The following is a 21,874-nucleotide window of genomic DNA, read 5'->3' as shown; positions in this document are numbered from 1 at the left end:
GCTGGAGGTGGGGCAAGTTACTTAGACCCAAAGTATGCTTCCTCTTTGCTTGAAAAGTGTATAAATACTGCTGTTTGAAATACTTGGTGTGTGTCACTCCCTCATTTGGGGCAGGGACACAATGTATTACAATGCTTTTAATAAAAATATCCTGCTTGACTGACAACTGGTACCCAGATTCTGTTGGCCGTTCCAGCCAGCCCAGGGTATCAGGCTTGTTTCCCAGACAGCATCTGCTCTTAAAGCTACTAATTAATAAGCAAATGTCTTCCCTGAACCCTACATCCCCATCCTAACCCAAGGAATTATAAGAAGGAATCAGAACTCCAGAGAAAGACAAAATGTGCTCAAAGTTCCTGTTGTAAGGATGTTTCCTTCTCAAAATCCCTCTCCGGGCTGGAGATGGGGAGAATTAATGGAACTACTGATTTTGCTTGTGGAGTGGCACAAATGTGTTGCAATCTTCCTCCCCACCCCACTCTAGGCATTGTACAGACTACAGAGCATACACAGTTTGCTTAAGTTCTCAGTTTACATCTTCTTTTTCTTGCAGGCTTACGGGTGTGCACCAGTACAAGTTTATAGACTGAAACTGCAGTGTAAAAAAGGATCTTGACACAATTGCATCAGGATTCATTTTTATGCTACCGTTTAATCAATGCACATACAGTGGTGCCTCGCAAGATGAAAAGAATCCGTTCCGCGAGTCTCTTCGTCTTGCAGGTTTTTCGTCTTGCGAAGCAAGCCCATTAGCGGCTTAGCGGCTTAGCGCTATTAGCGGCTTAGCGGGCTTAGCGGATCAGCTGTTAAGCGGCTTAGCGGCTTAGGATCAGCTGATAAGCGGCTTGGGGGAAAGGGGGGGGGACCCCGCAGGAACTCGCAAGACATTTTCGTCTTGCGAAGCAAGCCCATCGGAAATTCGTTTTGCGAAGCACCTCCGAAATGGAAAACCCTTTCGTCTAGCGGGTTTTCCGTCTTGCGAGGCATTCGTCTTGCGGGGCACCACTGTATATGCCAGTGCATATTGGTAACCTGCAAAAAACAAAGATTAAAAAATGTAAAGGGTACCAAAAAGGCAATGTTACCAATTCTAATATTAATTTTAGAATTCCTCCAAGTTAAACCAGAAGCCAGCAGAACAGTACATTTGGCAGAGCAAACCTGCTCTTCCCTAATTTTCTCTTTTGCTTATTAAAGAAAGTCTGTCTTAGACTTACCCTCAAATATTCTATTAAAAAATAGAGGGAACAGCAATACAAAAGTCTGGCTACTCAATGCTTGTGTTAACATTAGATTCCCCATTAGTGTACAGCTCTTCCAAAGATAATCTTAGTTCAGGCTGAAGATCTCTATGTGAGCTTTTTAGAGCCAAGCTTACTTTTTGGAAGGACTTAACATTTCAAAAAATGAAACTAATGAAGAAAGAATTAGGACTGCCAAGCCATGTACTAATTACCCATTTCCTAGCGTCTTCATAAAATGAAGTGTAAAGCTCATTACAAAGCTTTGACTTCATAAATTGCTTTTCTTATTATTCTGTTAATTTTACAGCTGAAATCTGCAGGATTTCTGACACTTTGGGACTATATTTTGTAGCTATGTATCTCAACAAATATATTTGATGGAACTCTGACCTCAAATCTGATTGCAATCCCACCTTTCCAAATAGCAAGGCGTTAATGACCTCAGTAATGTGGGGCTCTTGATTATCCAACACTAATCCAGGTTAACTGTACTGTGTTTCTCCAACTCTGCAAGTCTTTTCGTATTCACCAAAGGAAACAGAAGACCAGTGCTGATGATGTGAGGGTGTTGGTTTTATTAATTACCTTGTCTCCCCCTCAAAAAAATAATAATATCAGTTATAATAAGCGGCATTTACATGATTCTCTCACACAGCACGCCAACCAATGTAAGGTCATGGTCTTGCATGAACATTATATACAAATATTTATATAAATCATAGAGAATGTAATTCCAATCTATAGTAAATATCAAGTTGTCACTGATAGCATCTTTGTAAAAATCCTTTTGATACATCATTAATTACAATGGATGCCGAGGCCAGAACATTTTAAAATCCCTTGGCTTTGGTTAATAGTTTGAGTCCACATGTTTTTCCTCCCTCCTACTCTCCTCCATTCAGTTTTCAGCACTATCCCTGACTGAGTATTGCACCTTAGTCCGTATTAACTAACTAGCTTCAATCTCTAGCCCATGGTTTTTTTAAAAAGTTAAATCATTTTCACTGCAGCGTTTTCTAGATTTATATCACTAAAGCAATGACATAATATGATCATAAATAATCAAAATCTGTAGTAATTAGATCCAACAAATGTAAAATTATCTGCCATCATTTAAGTGCACCTAAAGATCCAAAATATTTTGACTACCCTATCCAACATGCTTAAATATAGTCAAAATTACAGAATACATTACAGCAGAAAAAATCAGTGCTTTCTAAACCCAAGCTATTCATATTTGCAAATTTTATTACTGCAGTTGTGTTTTAATACATACCTCCTCAGCCCTTTGAGCTTCTGTGAATTTATCCAAGTATATTCCTGGAAGGACAGATCCCACAATGGTCAGTCCCTTCCCAGCTTTCAATTGAGAGGTGAAGGAAAGCAGCCGTGGGTGTTTTACCACCTGCTCTGAATCCAAGTTCAGCAGAACCAAGACTTGTGGCCTAAAGTAATACAGTAAGTAGGTACGGTAAGTAAGTAAATAAAATAGTAAGTAAGTAAGTAAGTAAGTAAAATAGCTGATAAAAAAGGTAAAGCACCCCTGACAGTTAAGTCCAGTTGCAGACGACTCTGGGGTTAGTGAAATATATAATGCAGGATTATGACAACAATGTGTGTGTGTGCGCGCGCGCGCATGAGAGAGAGAGAGAAAAGAGAAAACCAGTTCCTGACATTCCATCACAGTCTAGTATGGTGATAACCAAACGTTGATTGACTGCAACTTTCATAATCCTGGGCCAATGGCTATGCTGACTGAGGCTGATGGGAATTGTGAGTCCAACAATAAATGGAAGTCTACCCCTGCTCTTGAGGGTCCAAGAATACAGGATGGAACTACTTAGACAGCAGCAAGTTTTAATCTCAACAACTAAGGACACCAGGATCAGACTTAGCTCGTGTCTGTTTAGAACAGGGGTGCCCAAACCTTTTTCAAAGAGGGTAGGATTTGATGAAGTGAACATGCATGAGGGCCAACCAAAGTTGTTGAGGTTTTTTTTACAATTTTACCCCAAAGTTGTTGAGGTTTTTTTTGTTTTGTTTTTTGTTTTGTTTTTGGATTGAAGTTGCTCAGCTTTTTTTAAGATTTTACCCCAGGAATTATACTGCCATGGGGGCAGGATTCAATCGACCAACGGGCCAAATTAGGCCCCCAAGACGGACTTTGGACATGTCTGGCTTAGAAGCAAGTTTAAAAACTGAGTTTAAACTTCCAATTGTTAGGGATAGGATTGCAACTTTAATGGATCTGGATTTATTAAATATAGTGCATTTAATTTTACCTCCAGTTTTTAGTATGAGGAGGACCCTGTTCAACCCGAAGCAAAGCATAACGAGCAGCATTCAAGGACAAACCCCGGATTCCGTCTCCCCACTCTTTTTCAGCTCTTAAAAGAAGAAATAAAAAGGAGAGTAAAAAAAAATTGTATGTTTATGATAATACCTCTATTGCTTCGCTAAACATAAGACAATACACAAAAATATATTGGGTCTAGACTGACACAACTTTGCAATTACAGTTTATTTTAAACAACTATTCTACCCAACCGTAAATCCATGAAAGAATATATTTGAACCACTGCTTTCATGTAGAAGTGTTTGAAACACAGTAAAGGTGAATTCATTTAAATGAAAACATATGAGTAAGAGAACTTTTACAAAACACCAGAAATTTAATTTATTTTGGTGGGTTTGGAATTAGATTACATTGGATGAAAGTAATAAATGAGAAAAATGAATTTTCTATTACTTTGCAGCCAATTCATATCCTCTTTAAGTCCTGGTCTATGTTTTAGTCTTTAGTAGATGATGAAGCAACTGGAATGGATGAACTGGGCTTCCGGATACAAGTGACAAAGACTTACATGACATAATCTGCCAGGAACTTTCATGCCTCACTGAAGCAAATGGGGAGTTGCACAAGCACAGAGCACCATGTTCATGTCAAAAAGCTTGACCAGGACACGTTATTGATGTATTGCATCCTGAATCATCCCAATTTGATCCCACTCTAATAACTGTTCCTAGAGGGAGCACCTCTGCATATTCATCTTAACTGGTTCCTTTTTCCACTGGTGCCCAGTTTGTGGAATAATTTCCTAGGCGAGCCACGTGCCATGCCAGCATGAGCCCTCCTATACATAATTCGTATATTTTTAAATACGAGTCCAGGTGATGGGGTAGGGCTGGTGAACCCAATGGTATATTTATTTATATTTACACAAAATTAAACAGGGTAAAGTAGCATCAACTTCAGTAGCTGGGTCATGTAACTACATATGCTGTCTCCCTATTCTCCTTACTGTAAAATCACAGAAGGATTTTGAAAAGCACACAAGAAATCTGAACATCACTGATTCATGTATTTCTCAAAGAACAAACTCACATAACAGGGTAGCAGTTAAATGGCATTTATGTAAGAAGAAGAAGAAGAAGAGTTTGGATTTGATATCCCGCCTTTCACTCCCTTTAAGGAGTCTCAAAGCGGCTAACAATCTCCTTTCCCTTCCTCCCCCACAACAAACACTCTGTGAGGTGAGTGGGGCTGAGAGACTTCAGAGAAGTGTGACTGGCCCAAGGTCACCCAGCAGCTGCATGTGGAGGAGCAGAGACGCGAACCTGGTTCCCCAGATTACGAGACTACCGCTCTTAACCACTACACCACACTGGCTCTCAGTAAACAATATCTTTAATTAAACCTCCATGTTTCTAGCCCAGAAAATTGCTGAAAACCCCAACAAGATATGGAAAACACACATACTTTTCCTATAGAAGTTGATGGGAGGTATTCGTTTTTCTGGGTGAGATTTAATAGAAGTTATGCAGATAGAATGTACCTTTTTAATTTATTGTTTGAGCAACTACACTGAAGATCAGATAAATGTGTTTTCTTACCCTCTATATTCTATGTATTTGTAAATGCATCCTGCTATTAGCATGGCTACCAAAGCATAGTACCAAGAGCAAATGAACATCAAGGCAAGGCACAAACTCATCCCCAAGAATGAGAGAGTCCTAAAAGAAACACATAACACAAGTTGTTAACATTCATGCTGTACAAGTAGATATCTATATATACACAAATACACACACAAACATATGAGTCACCCCAGACTGGGGGGAAGAAGAAACAGAAACAGCCAGGTGGGTGGCATATTCCTGCTTTTCCCATTTTCTTGCCCCAATCTCCCTGTACTAAATGAATTATGAAATGTACAATACAACCCACTAGTGTTTCAACAATGTCATATTTCACAGCTTAATTGTAGCCGCCGCATAATAGTCCCACTCTATTTTTTCACTCCAAAAATTCACTGTGTAATTGTTGTGTTGTAATTTCCGAGGCTCTGTTAGGCCTCAGGCCCCTTCCTTTCCTTCTCCAGCTGCCACCACCCTTGGTCCCCTCATACCTCGCTATCTCAGCCATGAGCTCCTAGGCCGCCTGGGCTTGGCTGACTCATAGCAAATGGTCAAGAACAGCCACAGGCTTGCCCTGTGACATGCAAACCAAGAAGGAGAAGCAGTGGGTGAACAAAAACCTTCACCGTCTGTCTGCGCCCCCTTTCCTGCCCCCCAGCAGAACCTTCAGGCACCTCCAAGGAAGGAGGAGGGTCTCCAGAGGGCACATGGCCTGGGGTCTCAGTGGGATGAGAGGCTGAGATGCTCGCCCCTGAACCCCTTTTGGAAAGCCTGCGCTCTGGCATGGGGCTTTTCTTGTAAGTGAAAATGCCATTAAAAATGTGACAATTATGCTATGACAAGAGCTCGATAAATAAATCCAGTTTCTCATTTGCTTCGCTCTGAACATGAATAACTGGCCAAATGTGTGGGGGAAACCCTTTCTAATTTTCTTTACATTCTAATTTGTCCCATGAAATCTATTACTCATGCCTGTACTCTGTTTAACAGCAGCTATCTTTGTGTTCTTGTTTGCATTTATCTACCCTCCTGTTCTTCTATAGACTAATAGGAAACAACTGAATAACCAACACAGAAATCCATTTTTCTTTCCATTATTTCTTATAGGTATTTTGTGCTCTCTTACAGCTTTCCTGCATGCACACACACATACACATGCAATTCAATACAATGTCTACTAAACCGAAAAAGACCATAGCACTATAAAACAAATGCTTGTTTTTCTCCTTCAAAAAATAAATTTGTAAAGAACATGCCGTACCAGTGATAATACTTGAAACGAGGTCTCCAATTTGGTGTACGGAGCAGAGTTTGAACTGCACATGCCAAGTTCACAAACAGATAGCACATAAGGAAAAACCTACAAAAGAAAAATATATTTACAATTGACATGAGTATCACCACCCACTCTAATCTTGGGGACAAAGATAGCTGGAACAGAGATAGTTAGGTTAAAGGAAAAGGAGGAAGAAAAGTGACACAAAGTGATAAAGTTCACTTCTCCTAAGGATACAACGGGCTAGCCTCATAGCCTGTAATCAAGGACTGAGGCAGATGACCCACATAACTGCCTGTGTTGAATTACAGTCGTACCTCAGGTTACGGACGCTTCATCTTGCGCGTTTTTGGGTTGTGCACCGCGCCGAACCTGAAGTACCGGAATGGGTTACTACCGGGTTTCGGCAATCATGCTTTGCGCATGTGCAAACGCAGAGTTACGGGTTGCGAACATGCCTCCCGCACGGATCACGTTCGCAACCCGAGCATCCACTGTATTTCAAAAGTGCAGCGTTGTCCTAAACATGCCACAACAACTGGGCTTGGAGGGGTGAAGGAAGTTGTAGCCCTACAACAAATTCCATCTACATCTTGGACCAGGGATGGACAAGCTTTTCTGGGTCGGGGGCATTGCTTTTGGGAAGTGGTTGGAGGCCAGATATAGCAGTGGGCAGGCAAAAGTGGACAGATAACCTCTCTCTCTCTCCTCTCACCTCTTCTCTTCTTTCCTTCCCCTCCATCCATCCATCATCATCATTCTCTCTCTCTCTCTCTCTCTCTCTCACACACACACACACACACACACACTTTATATACGGCAAAGATAGGAGTTTTTCTTTTTTTGCTTATAAGCCAGAGTCTCGTCTCTCCATTCTTGGAGGGGTAAATTTGACAGGTGGGCAAGGACTTCAAAGCACCGTACATGGCTGTTTGCAAAAGGGCTTTCCAACATTCAGTGGGGAGCAGGGAGCCTACAGATGCTACAAGGGTTGCCTGCATGTGTCCTATAGTAATATAATACACTTTGGTCAGGGAAGAATAGCCCATTACACTTGTCATCAGGCTACTGCTAAAAATGGCCTCACTGTGCCATGCAACATAACATGAAATATCACTTACTCCAGCCTAGTATTTAGCAAATCATTTGGAAACAATGAATTGATGGAATTTCATGAAGAGAAGCAAGAAAGCTCCCTTCCCCCGCTCCTTTGCCACCCAACCTTATCTGCTAACCATGGAAGACGAAAAGGTCCTTCTTCTGCTTGATGAAAGGCTTTTGGGGTTTTTTTTACTTGCCTGCTAAAAGGCAAAAACTCACTTGAAGAAATGGTACTATGCCATCTCTTGCAATTGCCTGTAACAGCCGGGGAGCACCAGTGAGTCGTCTATGTTTCCATGCAGGCTGCAGAGGCTTCCCTTTTCTCTCTTTTGATGCAGCTACAACCTTCTTCACTTTCTCATTCCTCTCCCACTGCCTGTTGCAAAATTCTTCTACTTGGCTTCTTATCAAAACTTTTTTCGTTAACTTGTAATCTTTAATTCCCTTGATCTTTTCAAATTACTGTTTTCCGAATGGTTGCATTCTATGTTAACTTCCGTTAAATTCTAAATGCCTTCACTTTGCACCTTCTTATCAGTTCTTTTCCCTATCTATGTCCCTTTGTTCTCACTTCACCCCTATAGTGCCCTCGATTGCATGCTCTCTTTCCTGACTACCCATTCTACCTTGCAAGTCTCTTACAAGACACTCAAACTCTCTGAATCAAAATTCGTGTAAGCATCATAAATTAAACAGTAACTGTAATATTACTACTACTACTACTACTTATTATTTCAAAATAAATTACAAAAATATAGGTAAAACCTATATACACATGCTTACATGGAAAGGATTGGAGCTACACTGTCCAGGGAAGCTATGAGAATGCCTATCTCACAAATCAACGCAGTGAGAAGCAAAGCCCATGTCGGTTCTCCATTTGCTTTTCCATGACCAAATACCTTTTAAAAAACAAAAAAGGAGAAAAAATAAACACACAAAGGATTAATGCTTTAATCTATCTGAAATACATACGTTTCAAAAATGCATGGCATGAACTTAATGTAAGTGAATATTACAGGGCCCCATGTAAAGAGTCAAACTATTATTTGTTACACACAAACCTCAAGCACCATAAATCAAATGGAGTTTACTGTTTTCCTCTCAGTTGCATATGTTAGCAGACCACAGTCACATCCGCACCATACAATTAAAGCATAATGATCCCCCGAAAAAAAATATAGGAACTGTAGTTCACCCCTCACACAGCTACAATTCACAACACACTTAACAAACCACAGCTGTGGGTGTGACACATCTTAGAAATATTACATCAACTCCCACCTATCACAACAGCAAGGGAAGTGATATATAAATCACTAAAACTGAGAGGCTGGGATTGGGCTACCCAACAGATTTGGGGGGTTTTTTAAATCAAAATTGTAAAAGCACTGAAAATTTTGAAGGCAAAAACTCACGTGAAGAAATGGTACTATGCCATCTCTTGCAATTGCCTGTAGCAGCCGGGGAGCACCAGTGAGGCTCTGGAGACCAGCACCACACGTGGAAAAGAATGAGCCAATCACAATGACCCACGGAGAGGGCCATGCCAACGTACCAATCACCAGGTTTCCATTAACTGCTTGTCCAAATCTTGCGGAGAAAGATCATATGCAACATTAAACAAGGAAGAAAAGTTAAGTACCGTAACTTATACAAATATCAGTCTGCTTCTCTCCCCCCCCCCCACCAAAAACAAAAAAAAGATAAAAAGATTTAGGGCTATGTCATTTGTAGAAAGACATGCACTGGCAACATGGACACGCATGCAGAATGAATAAAAGTGCAACTTAAAGCAGGCAGCAGATATCCATTTCAGGTTATCTTGAATTATCTATACCAGCTTCTGCAGTATACACTTCCCAATCTCACATTTTCATCCACTTAAACTGGTATGGACAGGAAGCCTTTGAAATTATGTAGCAAAACCCTCCCACTGTTACGTACTTGTCTCTCAAGACGACTCCTTCTATACAGGCTCCAAAAAGTACTATGCAGGACAAATCTGCAATTAAGACTCAAGGAACTTAAAAGGAACATAAATTGGAAAAGTGGGGCGGGGACAGGAGGTCCACAAGAACACCTGGAAAGCATTAGAACAAGGGTTAGCAAACTTTTTCAGCAGCGGGCCGGTCCACTGTCCCTCAGACTATATTTTGGAAAAAAATATGAACAAATTCCTATACCCCACAAATAACCCAGAGATGCATTTTAAATAAAAGCACACATTCTACTCATGTAAAAACACCAGGCAGGCCCCACAAATAACCCAAAGATGCATTTTAAATAAAAGGACACATTCTACTCATGTAAAAACACGCTGATTCCCGGACCGTCCGTGGGCCGGATTGAGAAGGCGATTGGGCTGGATCCCCGGGCCTTAGTTTGCCTACCCATGCATTAGAAGAACAGCACACATTACTGCACATCCCAAAGAAGCTAAGCACTGATTTCTTTGGGAAAGGTTTTAACTTCCACATTGAATTTGGCAGAGTATTTAAACTTTGACTGTACCATATTCTGTTTCTATACCTAAAAAAAAAAAAAAAAAAATCAGAATAGAAAAAGAAGGGAGATATTCCCTCCAAAAATTCACGTTTTTGCTTTATTATTTGCTCCATTACAGCTTATTATTTTCATATACCTCTGGTTAAATTTAATGTTATAAAACAAATACTATAATGGTTCACATGTTTCCATTTATAATAGTACAAAGCTCTTATATGTATCTACCAATATTAATGCTGCAAATCCCATCGGTTTTATCAATCAGTCAGAATGAGGTGTAGCTTCTAAATAAACTAATATGAGATGTACTATTCCTGGAGAAGTGGCTTATGCTTTCTGCTTAAAGGTTCATCAAATCCCAACAACCCTACTCATACTGAAAATAAAATATTTAGGATTCCCTCATAACCACATTTTACTATCATATGTCAGCCACCTGTGCATTCTCAAAACAAAAACCTAATTAAACAAACCAAGAATATGAAATCTAGACCCCGCAAATTGCATTAAAAGGATACAGATAAATGATGTTGTTAAAATGGCCAGAATTGTTCCAGTAGGAATAGCTTTTTGAGCATCCCGAAGATCCCCTGACCTGTTTGAACCTGCCATAATGCCTAAAATACATACAGAAATAGAAAAAAATGGGATGTCATCTAGTTTCTGATTATTCCAGTTATATTAAGTTGATAGATGCAACCTGTCATTAAAGCAACAACCATAACATACTACTACCAGAACAAGCAAAGGACTATATCTGGTCCTATCTGGTCAATCACACCTTTAGCAGAGAGCTGGAAAGGGAGAAGGGAGGGGAATAACAGCATCAAGACTTGGTGGAGACTATTAAGAAGGTCTGCATATGATGATCCTTCAAGAGTCAAATGTTCCAAAAGTCCTTTCCAACTGCCAGCTCTACAAACAGTCACAGTGGCTGCGTTTGCACATCACATTAAACCAAAACTTAGCACAGATATGCAAATTTGCTGGTTCCCAAGGAGGAAGCTGCAGCTGCTTTGCCTCTCCCTGGGCTTTTTAGAGAAGCAGCTAAGCTAAGGGATGGCTTATCACATTGCCTGAACCTGAGATTGTGGGCAAGGTGTCCTCCTTAACCAAAACCACAAGACACACCTTGCCTATAGCTCATGATTAGGTAGGAGAGCTTGACTATGATCTCAGCTTCAGACAACATGCTGAGCTGCTGCCCCGTGCTGACCTAAAGAGTCTAGGGAGAAACAAAGCAGATGCAAACTCCCCATTGAGAGTCAGTGCAGTCATGGTAAGCCAAACTCATGACTTACAATGATGTGAGAACCAGGTCAATGTCAATACACTGGTCATAGTCACATACAATGCTAAACAAAACCATGGCTTAGCATGAACATTCTGGGGAGAAGCTCATAACTGCTTTGTTCCTTCCCAACCCTTTTAGTTCAGTGTAGAGCATACCTAAGCCAAGTTTTGGCTTAGTGTGCACTTCAAACCCAGGGTTGTGGTTAAGCTCTTTCCTCCTTAACCAAGAGCTGTAGTCAAAGTTTGTTCTTGGCCACATCTTGCAGTGAGCCAAAAGCTCCTATGCCTACTCAATGAGGCTGCTAGACAGAAAAGGGTCTTCTCTGTTTAGAAAATTAGTTCAGGCTATGTATTAGGAAAAATACTGTGCTTTTCACATTTTGCTGAGCCTAGAAAGGTTCTGAAGGCTTTTGGACTATTGAGTAAAGGCTGGAAAAGCCATGGGCTACTGAAGAAAAATATGCCTAAGGATAGATAATCTTCCTTTATATGTCATTTTTATTTTTATTTTCTCAACTTCTTTCTTTCCCTCACTACTTGTTTTCTTTATTTTTAATATCTGGTCTCGGCTACAAAGTGTATAAATATAATATTAATAAAATTATTATTTTTAAAAAGGCAATTAGTTGATGATTAGTTTATTAATGCGGCAAATGTTGCATTTTTATAAATTCTTTTTTTAAATAAAAACGTTTTCTATGTATTATGGTTTTCCAATAATAAAAAGAATAATAATAAATAATAAATCCAAAACCAGCAGCAGAAAAGTACTGGCAGAAGCAGAAAATATCTTTTAGTGAAAATATAAATTTAGGATAAAAGAACTGTTTTGAGAACATTATTTGGTGATACTCAAATACAGAAACTATAATTAGCTGTAGTCAATGTCTCTTTTGTGGACACAGACATATGAACATAATAACGACCTTGTTTGATACATTATACAGCCCAGGCTACATGTTGGAACTGAGAGAAGAATATTTTTTACTCATATTATGAGGCAAAACTACACTGTAGCAAACTTTTAGCAACAAGTCTGCAATCCATTCTGGCAAGGCTAAGAAGCAACCCCTAAAGGCTTGCCAAAACGAATGTTTCTTCACTATTTTACAAGCAAGCTTTACTCCTGAAGAAAAGACATATAAACCAAAAGGTTCAAAACAAAGTCTACCTCTATACTTTGAAAAAGGTGAAGAAAAGTGTTAGGACCATAAAGGAAGGAGCGAAGATGTCAGAACAAAAGTTCAGCTTGTGCTGTACAAGAGACTTCTATGGAAGAGTTCCAGCAATACTTTTCAGCCAATTAGCCAATATCAGGACATGGATGACCTTAGCAATTGTATTATGTCCCAATAGTATTCATTACATGAGAGAACAAGTTCGGACAGCTTCTTCCATTTCTTGCAGGAATCAAAGCAACACAAAGGAAGACAAAGCCCTTATTTTTATAGACATGGAAAGAGAGGCCAACAAAATTCCAGTTCATTCCCTGTTTTGGCAGTCATACTAAAATAATATGCTCTATCTCATCTGCAGGACTTGTTCATATTGCGTACCCAAAAATACTTCTCTCACGCCAAAAAACCCTAAATACTGAATATAAGATTTTTACAGACACACAAATTCTTATTTCTTTGTTCTTACTAAATTAAACGCTTCACTCTGAATAACACATTTGAATTCTGAGTATCTGAACTCAAGGCACTGTGTTACAGTGGTTCCAGTTCTACCTCCAGGACTAAGTCCAGAGAACAGGATTGGGAGAGTGCCCTTCAGCCCCCTGGGGGTTGTGCTGTGAGGTGCTGCAAGGAACAATTCTTTCTCTAATACTACTTAATAGCCACATGAAGATTCTGAGAGCACTCATTAGGTGGTTTGGGACCAGGTGTGGTCAGTACACTGATGACACAGCTCTATTTCTCCATGACATCTGAATCACAGGATATTGTGTGGGCCCTGGACTGGTGTCTGAACAACAGATGAGTGAAAAGGAACCATTGGTTCCTACCCGAAAGGTAGTTCTTGACGCTGATAGAAGTTCTTCAATCTGAGATTGCAGTATCACCTTGTGATGAAGGCAGGAAATAACAATTTAGGGAAGTAGAATGCTCCCAGCATGCAGTTGCGTCCTCACTAAGCTCTACCAAGTCAGTCTAGGAGGAACAACATTGCCTAAAATGTAGGAAACCCACTTCCTTAAAAAAAAAAAAAAAAACTACGAAAAAAATAGTACTTTAGAAATACCTAAAGCCAGGAAACTATTAATAATCACTACCCATCAGATATGAGCCCAATGGTTCTTTCTGTGTTGCTAGTGAAGCTCATCAATCCAGGACATACTAAATGCTCCAGATATAGGGTGGGAAATTGGTAGCAACCAAATTATTGGCTTCAGGACCCTCTGACCAAATGGGGCTTCAGCTGAAGCATACCTGCCTGTCTTATAATGTCTACTGAATGAGTTTAGTGGCTGCTCTGCACCTACAGAAAAGGCAGTGGAAGCAGCTGGCGTGCTTGTTGAGTGAGTAGTTATCCTAGCTGGCACAAACAGTTTCTGAGATTCATTGGCTGGGGAGATACAAGCCCTACTCCATCTAGATGATGTGGGATTAGTTACTTTCTTACCTAAGTAAGAAGAATGAAAGGAGAAAAAAGAATGCCCATTAATCTAAAGCACTGGCTCTACACCCTTTGAGGTCCTGTGGACATCTGTAGAATGCCCCATCAATTCCGCGACGGGGTGAGCTCCCGTAGCTCGGTCCCTGCTCCTGCCCACCTAGCAGTTCGAAAGCACGTCAACTGCAAGTAGATAAATAGGTACCGCTCTGGCGAGAAGGTAAACAGCGTTTTCGTGCACTGCTCTGGTTTGCCAGAAGCAGCTTAGTCATGCTGGCCACATGACCCGGAAGCTGTCTGCAGAGAAACGCCGGCTCCCTTGGCCTACAGAGCGAGATGAGCGGCACAACCCCAGAGTCGTCCGCAACTGGACCTCATGGTCAGGGGTCCCTTTACCTTTATGAAATGTAGATGCAACTTTCAAGAAAGGTCTCTTCTTGCCTCCATGAAAAATACAGAGGTGCTTTGCAGCAGAGAGGGTGTTTAACTCAGAGCATTCTACTTCCTAAATTGATGTTTCCTGCCTTCAACGCAGACACACAGCTCACTGCATCCAACAGCATCCAAATGTAGCAAAAACCAGCTCCTCCACCTCAGGAGACCTCATTTGTAACAGTCACATCAGTTTGGGCAAAGTCATGCCAAAGTCATCTTTCTGGTTTGCCATCTTGATTCAAAACAGCATCCAGTATCAAAACAAAGATGAAGACTACTGCCTCCATCTCAGGAGCTCTCATACCAAGTTGGGTGACAATATTTTGAGAGGCATCCACATCAACACAGTTGTGATCTGTTTACACCAAATTGGGCAATAGTACCTTCAGAGTCATCCAATTATGTGCAGTTTGGACCTGTAGCACCAAACTGGGCAAAGTCACATGAAACTGGGTGATATTTTCAGCAGCATCTACATCAGCGCAGTTTGAGCCTGTCACACCAAACTGGGCAAAGTCATGTTTTGGTCCATTATCTTAATTCACAATGGCACCTGGCATCCAAATGTCAGTGAAGACCACCCCCACAACCTCAGGAACCCCCACACAGAGTTTAATGACGCCAACTCAACAGGTGTCTGAACCCATAGAGAACAGGCGGGCAGACAAATAGACAGACAGACCATTTTCCAAAATATATAGTAACTTTTTGTAAACCATTTAGGTTGTTGTTGTTCTTTTAACCAATCAAGCAGTATATACGCTTTGTTAAGTAATGCAGAAATTATGTGAGTAGCGGAACAGAACTGAAGGCCTTAACTGAACAGCCTCACATACCACTGAATCTCTGACCTGGATAACTCGGTTCAGTTAGGAACCCCAAGGAAAAATTGTTATGTGCCTCTCCTCTTACTCCCATTCCAGGAAGCCATGCAATGTCTTAAGAGCTCCAGGGACCTGAAGGTTCAGCAAACTCCAGCTCCACATAGCATCTGACCCCAGGAAGCCCTGACAATCTGATGCCAAAGACAATCTCTGTCTCCTTTTCTCACACTCCAAGGCACTTCTCTTTCTTATTTCATCTCTGTTCCCTCCTTCCCATTTTTTTTAGTTAACCTCACTGCTGCTAACAGCACACACTTAACTCTCCATATACCAATAAGGCTGTACATATCTGTCTAGCATCTCTTGCCACCCATCTGCAGATAAGCTGTCAGTATTATCTGAATGTTGCTTGCTTAACCACTATTTTTTGTTCTGTAATAATCTCCACATTGCCACAATCTTTCTATTTTGCAATGAAGTAGTACATTCTTTGATTCTCAATTCTTGACTGTTGTCTGATTACCCCATGTGTTAGTAACATTACTGTGTCTAAACTAAATATCTCATTATAAGTGCTGGCAGAAAAGACATTTACATGCACTTTTTTTTTACATGTATGTGCATCTGGGACACATAGAGCTGAGTTAGGCAAATTAAATCCAATATGAAATTCTAATCAATACACAGAGAATCACTTCAGTTGTGAGAGAGAGAAAGGGGGGGGGGGGACTATACCTGTCACAGATGGAAAATAAATTCCTACTAGCATGGTGAAATAGGTCATGATATCCGAATACACATAGTATTTCATTTTCGCATCTGTCTCTTCTAAAACAGGAACTGATGGCTGATCCTGTTTCTCCACAAATGCGAATTTGTCTCCATATACACTCCACAAATTATCTGTGAGGAATAAGAACAAAAGTTTACTCACTCAGGCCAGTTTCTAAACATATATGAACACTAACTCATGCAAATCATTCACTCTTCCTCAAAATATGGTTCTCTTATCGATAAGAAAACCTTATTCGTTTTGACCACTTGAAGTTTCTGGGATATTAATTATCCCAGAATGAAGATGTTTATTAGGCTTATAACAAAAAGTGTGATGAATGTATTCCGCATCCTGCGGAAGTCAGCAGTAAAGCATTTGCTAAGTGTAAATGGAAAAGGATTTCAAGTCAAGGCAGGGCTGGGGCACACTGGGCTTGAAAAATGTAATATGTAATATAAACAGTTCATTTTCACTTGTAAAACTGGCAACACTGATCTGTATGGCCAATAATTTGTGTTCTTTTTCTTTTTCTTTTCATTTTCATGAGAAAGTGCATATTATGTGGCACAAATAAATCATTCTGACTAATCTGCATAAAAGTAATGAAATGGACTACAATGGAGAAAAGGTGCTGAGGATACTCCTTGCAAGGATACTAGTTTGTCAAAATAAAAATAATTTTAAAAAATAGACTAATATAAATAAATAAGAATAAAAATGTGCACCCCACCACCAAGACCATTCCATTGTAACCATCCAACCTCCCAAAATTTCAACACCTCTTGCAATGGTTTGACCCCCTTCCATTTCAACAGTACAAATTCTACAAACACTTTCCATATCTCCTCAAAATCATTTCTCCTGCATATTCCCCGCCTTACCTTAATGGCACACATTTATCATTAATAGCTATATCCCACACCTCTTTATACCATTCTTCCATTTTATATTCTGCTTGTCCCATCCCCTTTCTAACTATAATCATTCGTGCAGCTGTCAATAAATTTGTGAGCAAGTCCTTCACAGCCTGCTATGAAGGATACTAGTTAGTCTAGGGCCGGAACTGAACTAAGGACCAGTTCATATGTGAAGTGTCATCTGCACATGCACAAGCAACCCTGGCAAACTGGGCAATCGCAACAGTCTGAAGAGAATGTGTTCGGGCAGCAGTAAGTACAAACTGATGCTAAAAAGAGCAGGAGTTAAAAGGCTTCCTTACTATACTCCTATCAGTATAAAACATTTGAGTTACCTACTTTCTGCACGTGTGGTTAAAGGTGCAATTGTCAAGATGTAAACTCACCAAGGAAGACTCCGCTTGCGACTCCTGGAATCCCCTGGATTTCTGTGACGTTGTTTAGAATGAAATATTCATCACAGGTGGCATTTAACAGTGGGCTACCGCAGAAATTTTCCCACAGCTTGGTAGTCACTGTCATATTGTTTTCTTCATAATATTTGACACAAGGAAAGTCAGTATCTCTTACTAATGTACGATTTCCAAGCAGGCAAACGCTAGAACACAAAATAAAAATCAATCAAATGCTACATGTGATTTAACAAATTTTTATCATTTGATTTAACCAGTATGTTCAAGCTAGGATAAGTGTAGTTATATAGTAAAGTCAAGAATGATGTCCCGTTTGGGGAAAATGTATTTTTCCCCTAGCAGAGAATGTGCATTTTGAAAAATAAAGACTTTTTAGAAACGTGCATGTTCTCACTTCCACTTTAGTACCTGCCTGTTCATCAGTACATGTGTTCAACAATTAATGAAGTCATGTAAAGAAGCAAGGTAAGTGAGTGATGTCTGGCACAAAATCTACATTTAAGTGCACATGAGTATATTTGCACAGAAGTATTTAGCCTGCCCTTCTAAGGAAAGGCATTTCCTCAGAAGGCTTGCAAGTGGTTAAAAATCACAATGTCAAAAAACCACCATCATCAAGAAAAACACAGCAGAGAAAGGAGTAACATATAATAAAACACAACAGGCTGTATCCAACATGGCAGTTCCACTCGCGCAACAAATTTCTTCCTCTCCCTCTCCTGTCCCTTCAAGCCCTCCACATACTCACTAACTCTGCTCTGGAGGATTAGGGGATCCTCTGGAGCAGATTGTGGGGGCACAGGGGAAAGGACAAGAAATGGTAGTCCCATTGTGCGAGCAGAACTCCACTTGTACAGCACTGAGTATAATCCAGTCTTCCAATAAAGGATCGGCTGGCTGGGCCTGCTGCAATAAAAAGTCTTCAACAACTGACAGAAGGCAACTGGAGAGGAAACCACCCCAACTGTCCCCATGATAAGAGCATCGAGGTCTTCCTTTCTCTCAGTCCCTGCCAGGCTCTCCAGATTCAGCTTCGAGTGTCTCCCAGCGACACTAATAAAGGACATATGAATTTGGGAAGGTTCTGATGACTCAGGGGGCTCACTGAGTTCAGGAATTCAAATTTTTGCTTCAATGTCTGAACCAAGTAGATTCCAGATATTTAAAGCATGCTGTAATAATAATCACATATCTTAAAAAAAACTTATCCTTTACTTACGGAAAGATTGGTGGTTCAAAAGCAGTTTTAATAACCCCAGCATAAATGGCAAAAATTGAAAGAATTACACAAGCCAAAAAGACGAGGGCAAGCTTATTGACGTATTTGACGCCCACAAAAACAACGAGGGCCATCAGAGCAAGGATGCATGTCCCATAAACTCTCATGTTGTTTAACATGGCTTCCTCACCACCTTCAAAAATAGCAGCATTGGGGGAAATGTATTTCTGTAGGGAAAACAAATATCAGACAGCTTTTAGCATGTAATTCCAAGACAGTTAACTTTCAGATCACTTAACTAATCAAAGAACAGCAAGACTGTTACCTCAAAAAGTTAGCTTTTAAAACAAAACTGGAGGAAATTAGTACTTGACAACCGTTTCATCATTTGTCAAATTAGGATTTTTCTTTTATTTCAACATGGTTTTAGAAAATAAAACTAGGAAATATAATCTGAAAAATATCCGTGCAAGTTAATCTATTTATTAAGTTTGCATAAAAGTGCTTATAGGCAAAATATCTGTGAAGCAAAAATCATATATCAGGTGTGAGTAATATGTGGCCCTCCAGATGTTGCCGTGACTCCATTCTCCATTAGCCCCAACCAGCATGGCCAACACTCAAGGATGATGGCAAACATCTGGAGAGCCACAAGCTCACCAAATCTGGTTTAAATTATTCATGCATCACAGCAAGCATCATTCTTTAAAAAATGAATTTCTTCTGTGTAAAAGAAGAGGATAACAGCTCTCTTTAAGGTAGTTCTTGCCACCAACAATTTTCATAAATGCATGCATGGTACACAAGTATGTGTGCACACATGAGATAGCACATATATTGCCCAACTAACTCAGGGAAGTCTTTAAAAAAGTAAATGTTTTTATCTAATAATTAAATATTGTCATCTCAATTTTAATTATTGTTATTAATTTGATTTCTTATCAACCCTTCACCATAAGGTCCCAGAGTACGGTACAAAATAAAAATGCAATATTACGGTCTGTGCCCCTTCATTTCAGACAGTATGTTATTCCATAAATAAAATTCATTATAGACATGTACTTCTCCAAGTCTCTCAGCTCTCTCTTCTCTGATGTTTTTAATAAAAACAGTATTGTAGTTAGTGCTACAATAACGTTATCAGCTTTTTAAAAGACAACTTACCAGTAGAATTTCAATTGTGCCAAGAATATACATAGCCCCTGCAAAAGTTGTGCCCAAGTAAAAACAGATTCCCACAGCTCCACCGAATTCCGGCCCTAATGATCTTGAGATCATGTAATATGAGCCACCAGCTGTGAAATTAACATCAATGAAACACACATTAGCACAATATTTAATGCCACAAGAATATTCAAAAGATATTTACACTGCTTCATTTATTCAACCACTAATTTCTGTACAGTATACAAAAATGTCAAACAAACAAATGGCAAACAAACATAACTCAACAATAATATAGTTTTAAGAACAGCCTGATGTAGTAGGAGATGGTGATTTCTCCATCGTGTTCAGGTCCACGACTCATTTGCAGACCACTGAGCGCAGACGTGGATTTCACCCTCTTGTGTGCGTGGCACCATGCATTCACAGGTTTATCAGGCAGTGAACAGTGGTTTGGCAAAGGTAACACAACAGGAACAGTAGGTATTGCTGGAGTTACAGAGGGTTGGGACTTCATGGGTCGAACAGATAAAGCCACAAAGATCTAAGTAGGAACTGAAGCAGGAGCCAAAGGCATCAGTGCAGGGAAGAAACTAGAAACTATAACTGGCAGCTCTTTAGGTAAATCATCCAAAAGATTTGAAGTAATATCTGAAGAATCAGGTGAAGCCAAGTTTACAAGGAACATGTTACAAGGCAACAAATGCTTGCATGGATCCTTACACGGGCAAGGATACTACAGAAAGATTGAGAGGACGAAGCTGAAGCAAAACAGAGTAAGAAAGTGAAGGATCAGGTGGCACAGAAATGGGGAGAGGCTGGGGAAGGAACCTCAAATCCCCAAAATCCATCTTCAGAGAAGACTCCACAAGGACTCAGGGTGCACAAAAACTTCATCACAACTGGTTGAAAAGAGAAAAGGGCAGGAAACTTAACCAAACTCTGGTGGCTCACCTTAAACACAACAGCTTTGGCAACGGCAGTGCCCTCAGCCACAGTATCTGGGATGTAATGGAGGGTGGCAGCTTCACCAGTCCCCTTGTTCCCCCCACGCCAATTGGGCTTGGCACCCACGACTGTAGAGGTTGACACCATCAGAGGAGGGCGGTGCTTATGAGCTGATTTATATGTTGCCTTAAGGGCCTCAGCCTTCAGCAGCTTCCTCTTGTCCATGGCCCAAGACTTCCACAGAGCTACTGCAGCTGTTGGCCTGGAGCTAATGGAGACCACCAAAACAATGAAATAAAACAGAGCTGCAGTGATTGCTGAACCAAAGATTTGTGGAAACAGCAGGGGGGTCCCTTCCAAATCTACAATTCTATGATTCTATGAAATGCCATGGGCTGGTGCGGCTGATGGCCTGGAGTTCTAGTGAGGCTCAGAAAACGGCAGGCAGGAGAAGAAAGCATTAAAAATTTGGCTCACACAACCCACAGAACACTACACTGCTTGGATGAGGAAGGGAAAGGACACTTCAACAGGCTATAAAACAAAGGAAGGGGGGGAGTTCACTTTAAACTAGGGACAATACAAAGAGGGAGAAGCAGAGTTTAAAGGGCAGAAAATGGTAAGGCACAGCGTACAGCACACACAAGAAAGTGCCCACAATGACACATAATACGCCCAGAAACTAAAGACCAAGGACCACAAATTCACTAGACCCCCCCCCCCACGAATAATATTATGAACACAACCTCCCCCCGCAAAAGCAAGAACAGAAGCACACCAACTACAATTGGCAAGCCAGACCACATGAAGGCACTCCTGTATCGGGAAATTTAAAATGCATAATATTTTACAATGTTTTATGTGTTATAAGCCGCCCAGAGTGGCTGGGGAAACCCAGTTAGATGGGCAGGGTATAAATAATATTCTTACTGCACTTATTTTACTTTTGTGATCACAACCTTATGCAGGTAGGTGGGTGGGATAAATAAATAAATGGAGAGCCAGGGAAACCCACTGTTCTCTACTCTCCTTTATTTCCCATCACCACCCATGTACCCAGCAGGTTTTCCTCATTTACTGGGATTTGGGAAGGGAGCGGGAGGTCTCTGAGAGCATCTCAGAGCCCTTGTGCCCACCTTTCTAAAGTTCAGTATGGGCGCCTTCCTTACTGGCCTTTGGGAAGGAGGTGAAAGGGCTCTGGGGACATCCCAGAGGCCAGCAAG

General features: G+C 40.5%; 2 protein-coding genes across 7 annotated transcripts in view; both read right to left on the bottom strand.

Moving 5' to 3' along the window:
* Nucleotides 1-14,243, bottom strand: part of ABITRAM (actin binding transcription modulator) — a 180,525-nt gene extending 166,282 nt beyond the window's left edge. Inside the window, exon 1 of the mRNA XM_083519772.1 lies at nucleotides 14,162-14,243. Within this exon, the coding sequence (XP_083375898.1) occupies nucleotides 14,162-14,228 (67 nt within the window). The 5' untranslated portion in view covers nucleotides 14,229-14,243. The remainder of the gene's footprint in view (nucleotides 1-14,161) is intronic.
* The window catches only part of SLC12A7 (solute carrier family 12 member 7), a 93,233-nt gene that overhangs the window by 17,123 nt on the left and 54,236 nt on the right, over nucleotides 1-21,874 (bottom strand). For all 6 annotated transcript variants that reach the window (XM_083519071.1, XM_083519072.1, XM_083519069.1 and 3 more), the window contains 12 exons: nucleotides 19,704-19,834; nucleotides 18,540-18,766; nucleotides 17,294-17,505; nucleotides 15,951-16,118; nucleotides 10,566-10,664; nucleotides 9,487-9,544; nucleotides 8,958-9,132; nucleotides 8,323-8,441; nucleotides 6,424-6,522; nucleotides 5,139-5,258; nucleotides 3,527-3,631; nucleotides 2,521-2,689 (listed from right to left, as the gene is read on the bottom strand). In XM_083519071.1, the coding sequence (XP_083375197.1) occupies nucleotides 2,521-2,689; nucleotides 3,527-3,631; nucleotides 5,139-5,258; nucleotides 6,424-6,522; nucleotides 8,323-8,441; nucleotides 8,958-9,132; nucleotides 9,487-9,544; nucleotides 10,566-10,664; nucleotides 15,951-16,118; nucleotides 17,294-17,505; nucleotides 18,540-18,766; nucleotides 19,704-19,834 (1,682 nt within the window). The remainder of the gene's footprint in view (nucleotides 1-2,520; nucleotides 2,690-3,526; nucleotides 3,632-5,138; nucleotides 5,259-6,423; nucleotides 6,523-8,322; nucleotides 8,442-8,957; nucleotides 9,133-9,486; nucleotides 9,545-10,565; nucleotides 10,665-15,950; nucleotides 16,119-17,293; nucleotides 17,506-18,539; nucleotides 18,767-19,703; nucleotides 19,835-21,874) is intronic.

The sequence above is a fragment of the Podarcis liolepis genome (assembly GCF_965112155.1).
Source record: "Podarcis liolepis genome assembly, chromosome: 8".
In the NCBI taxonomy this organism is placed as follows: Eukaryota; Metazoa; Chordata; class Lepidosauria; order Squamata; family Lacertidae; genus Podarcis; species Podarcis liolepis.
Note: the sequence above shows the minus strand (reverse complement) of the source record. Positions and strands in the feature narration are given on the sequence as shown.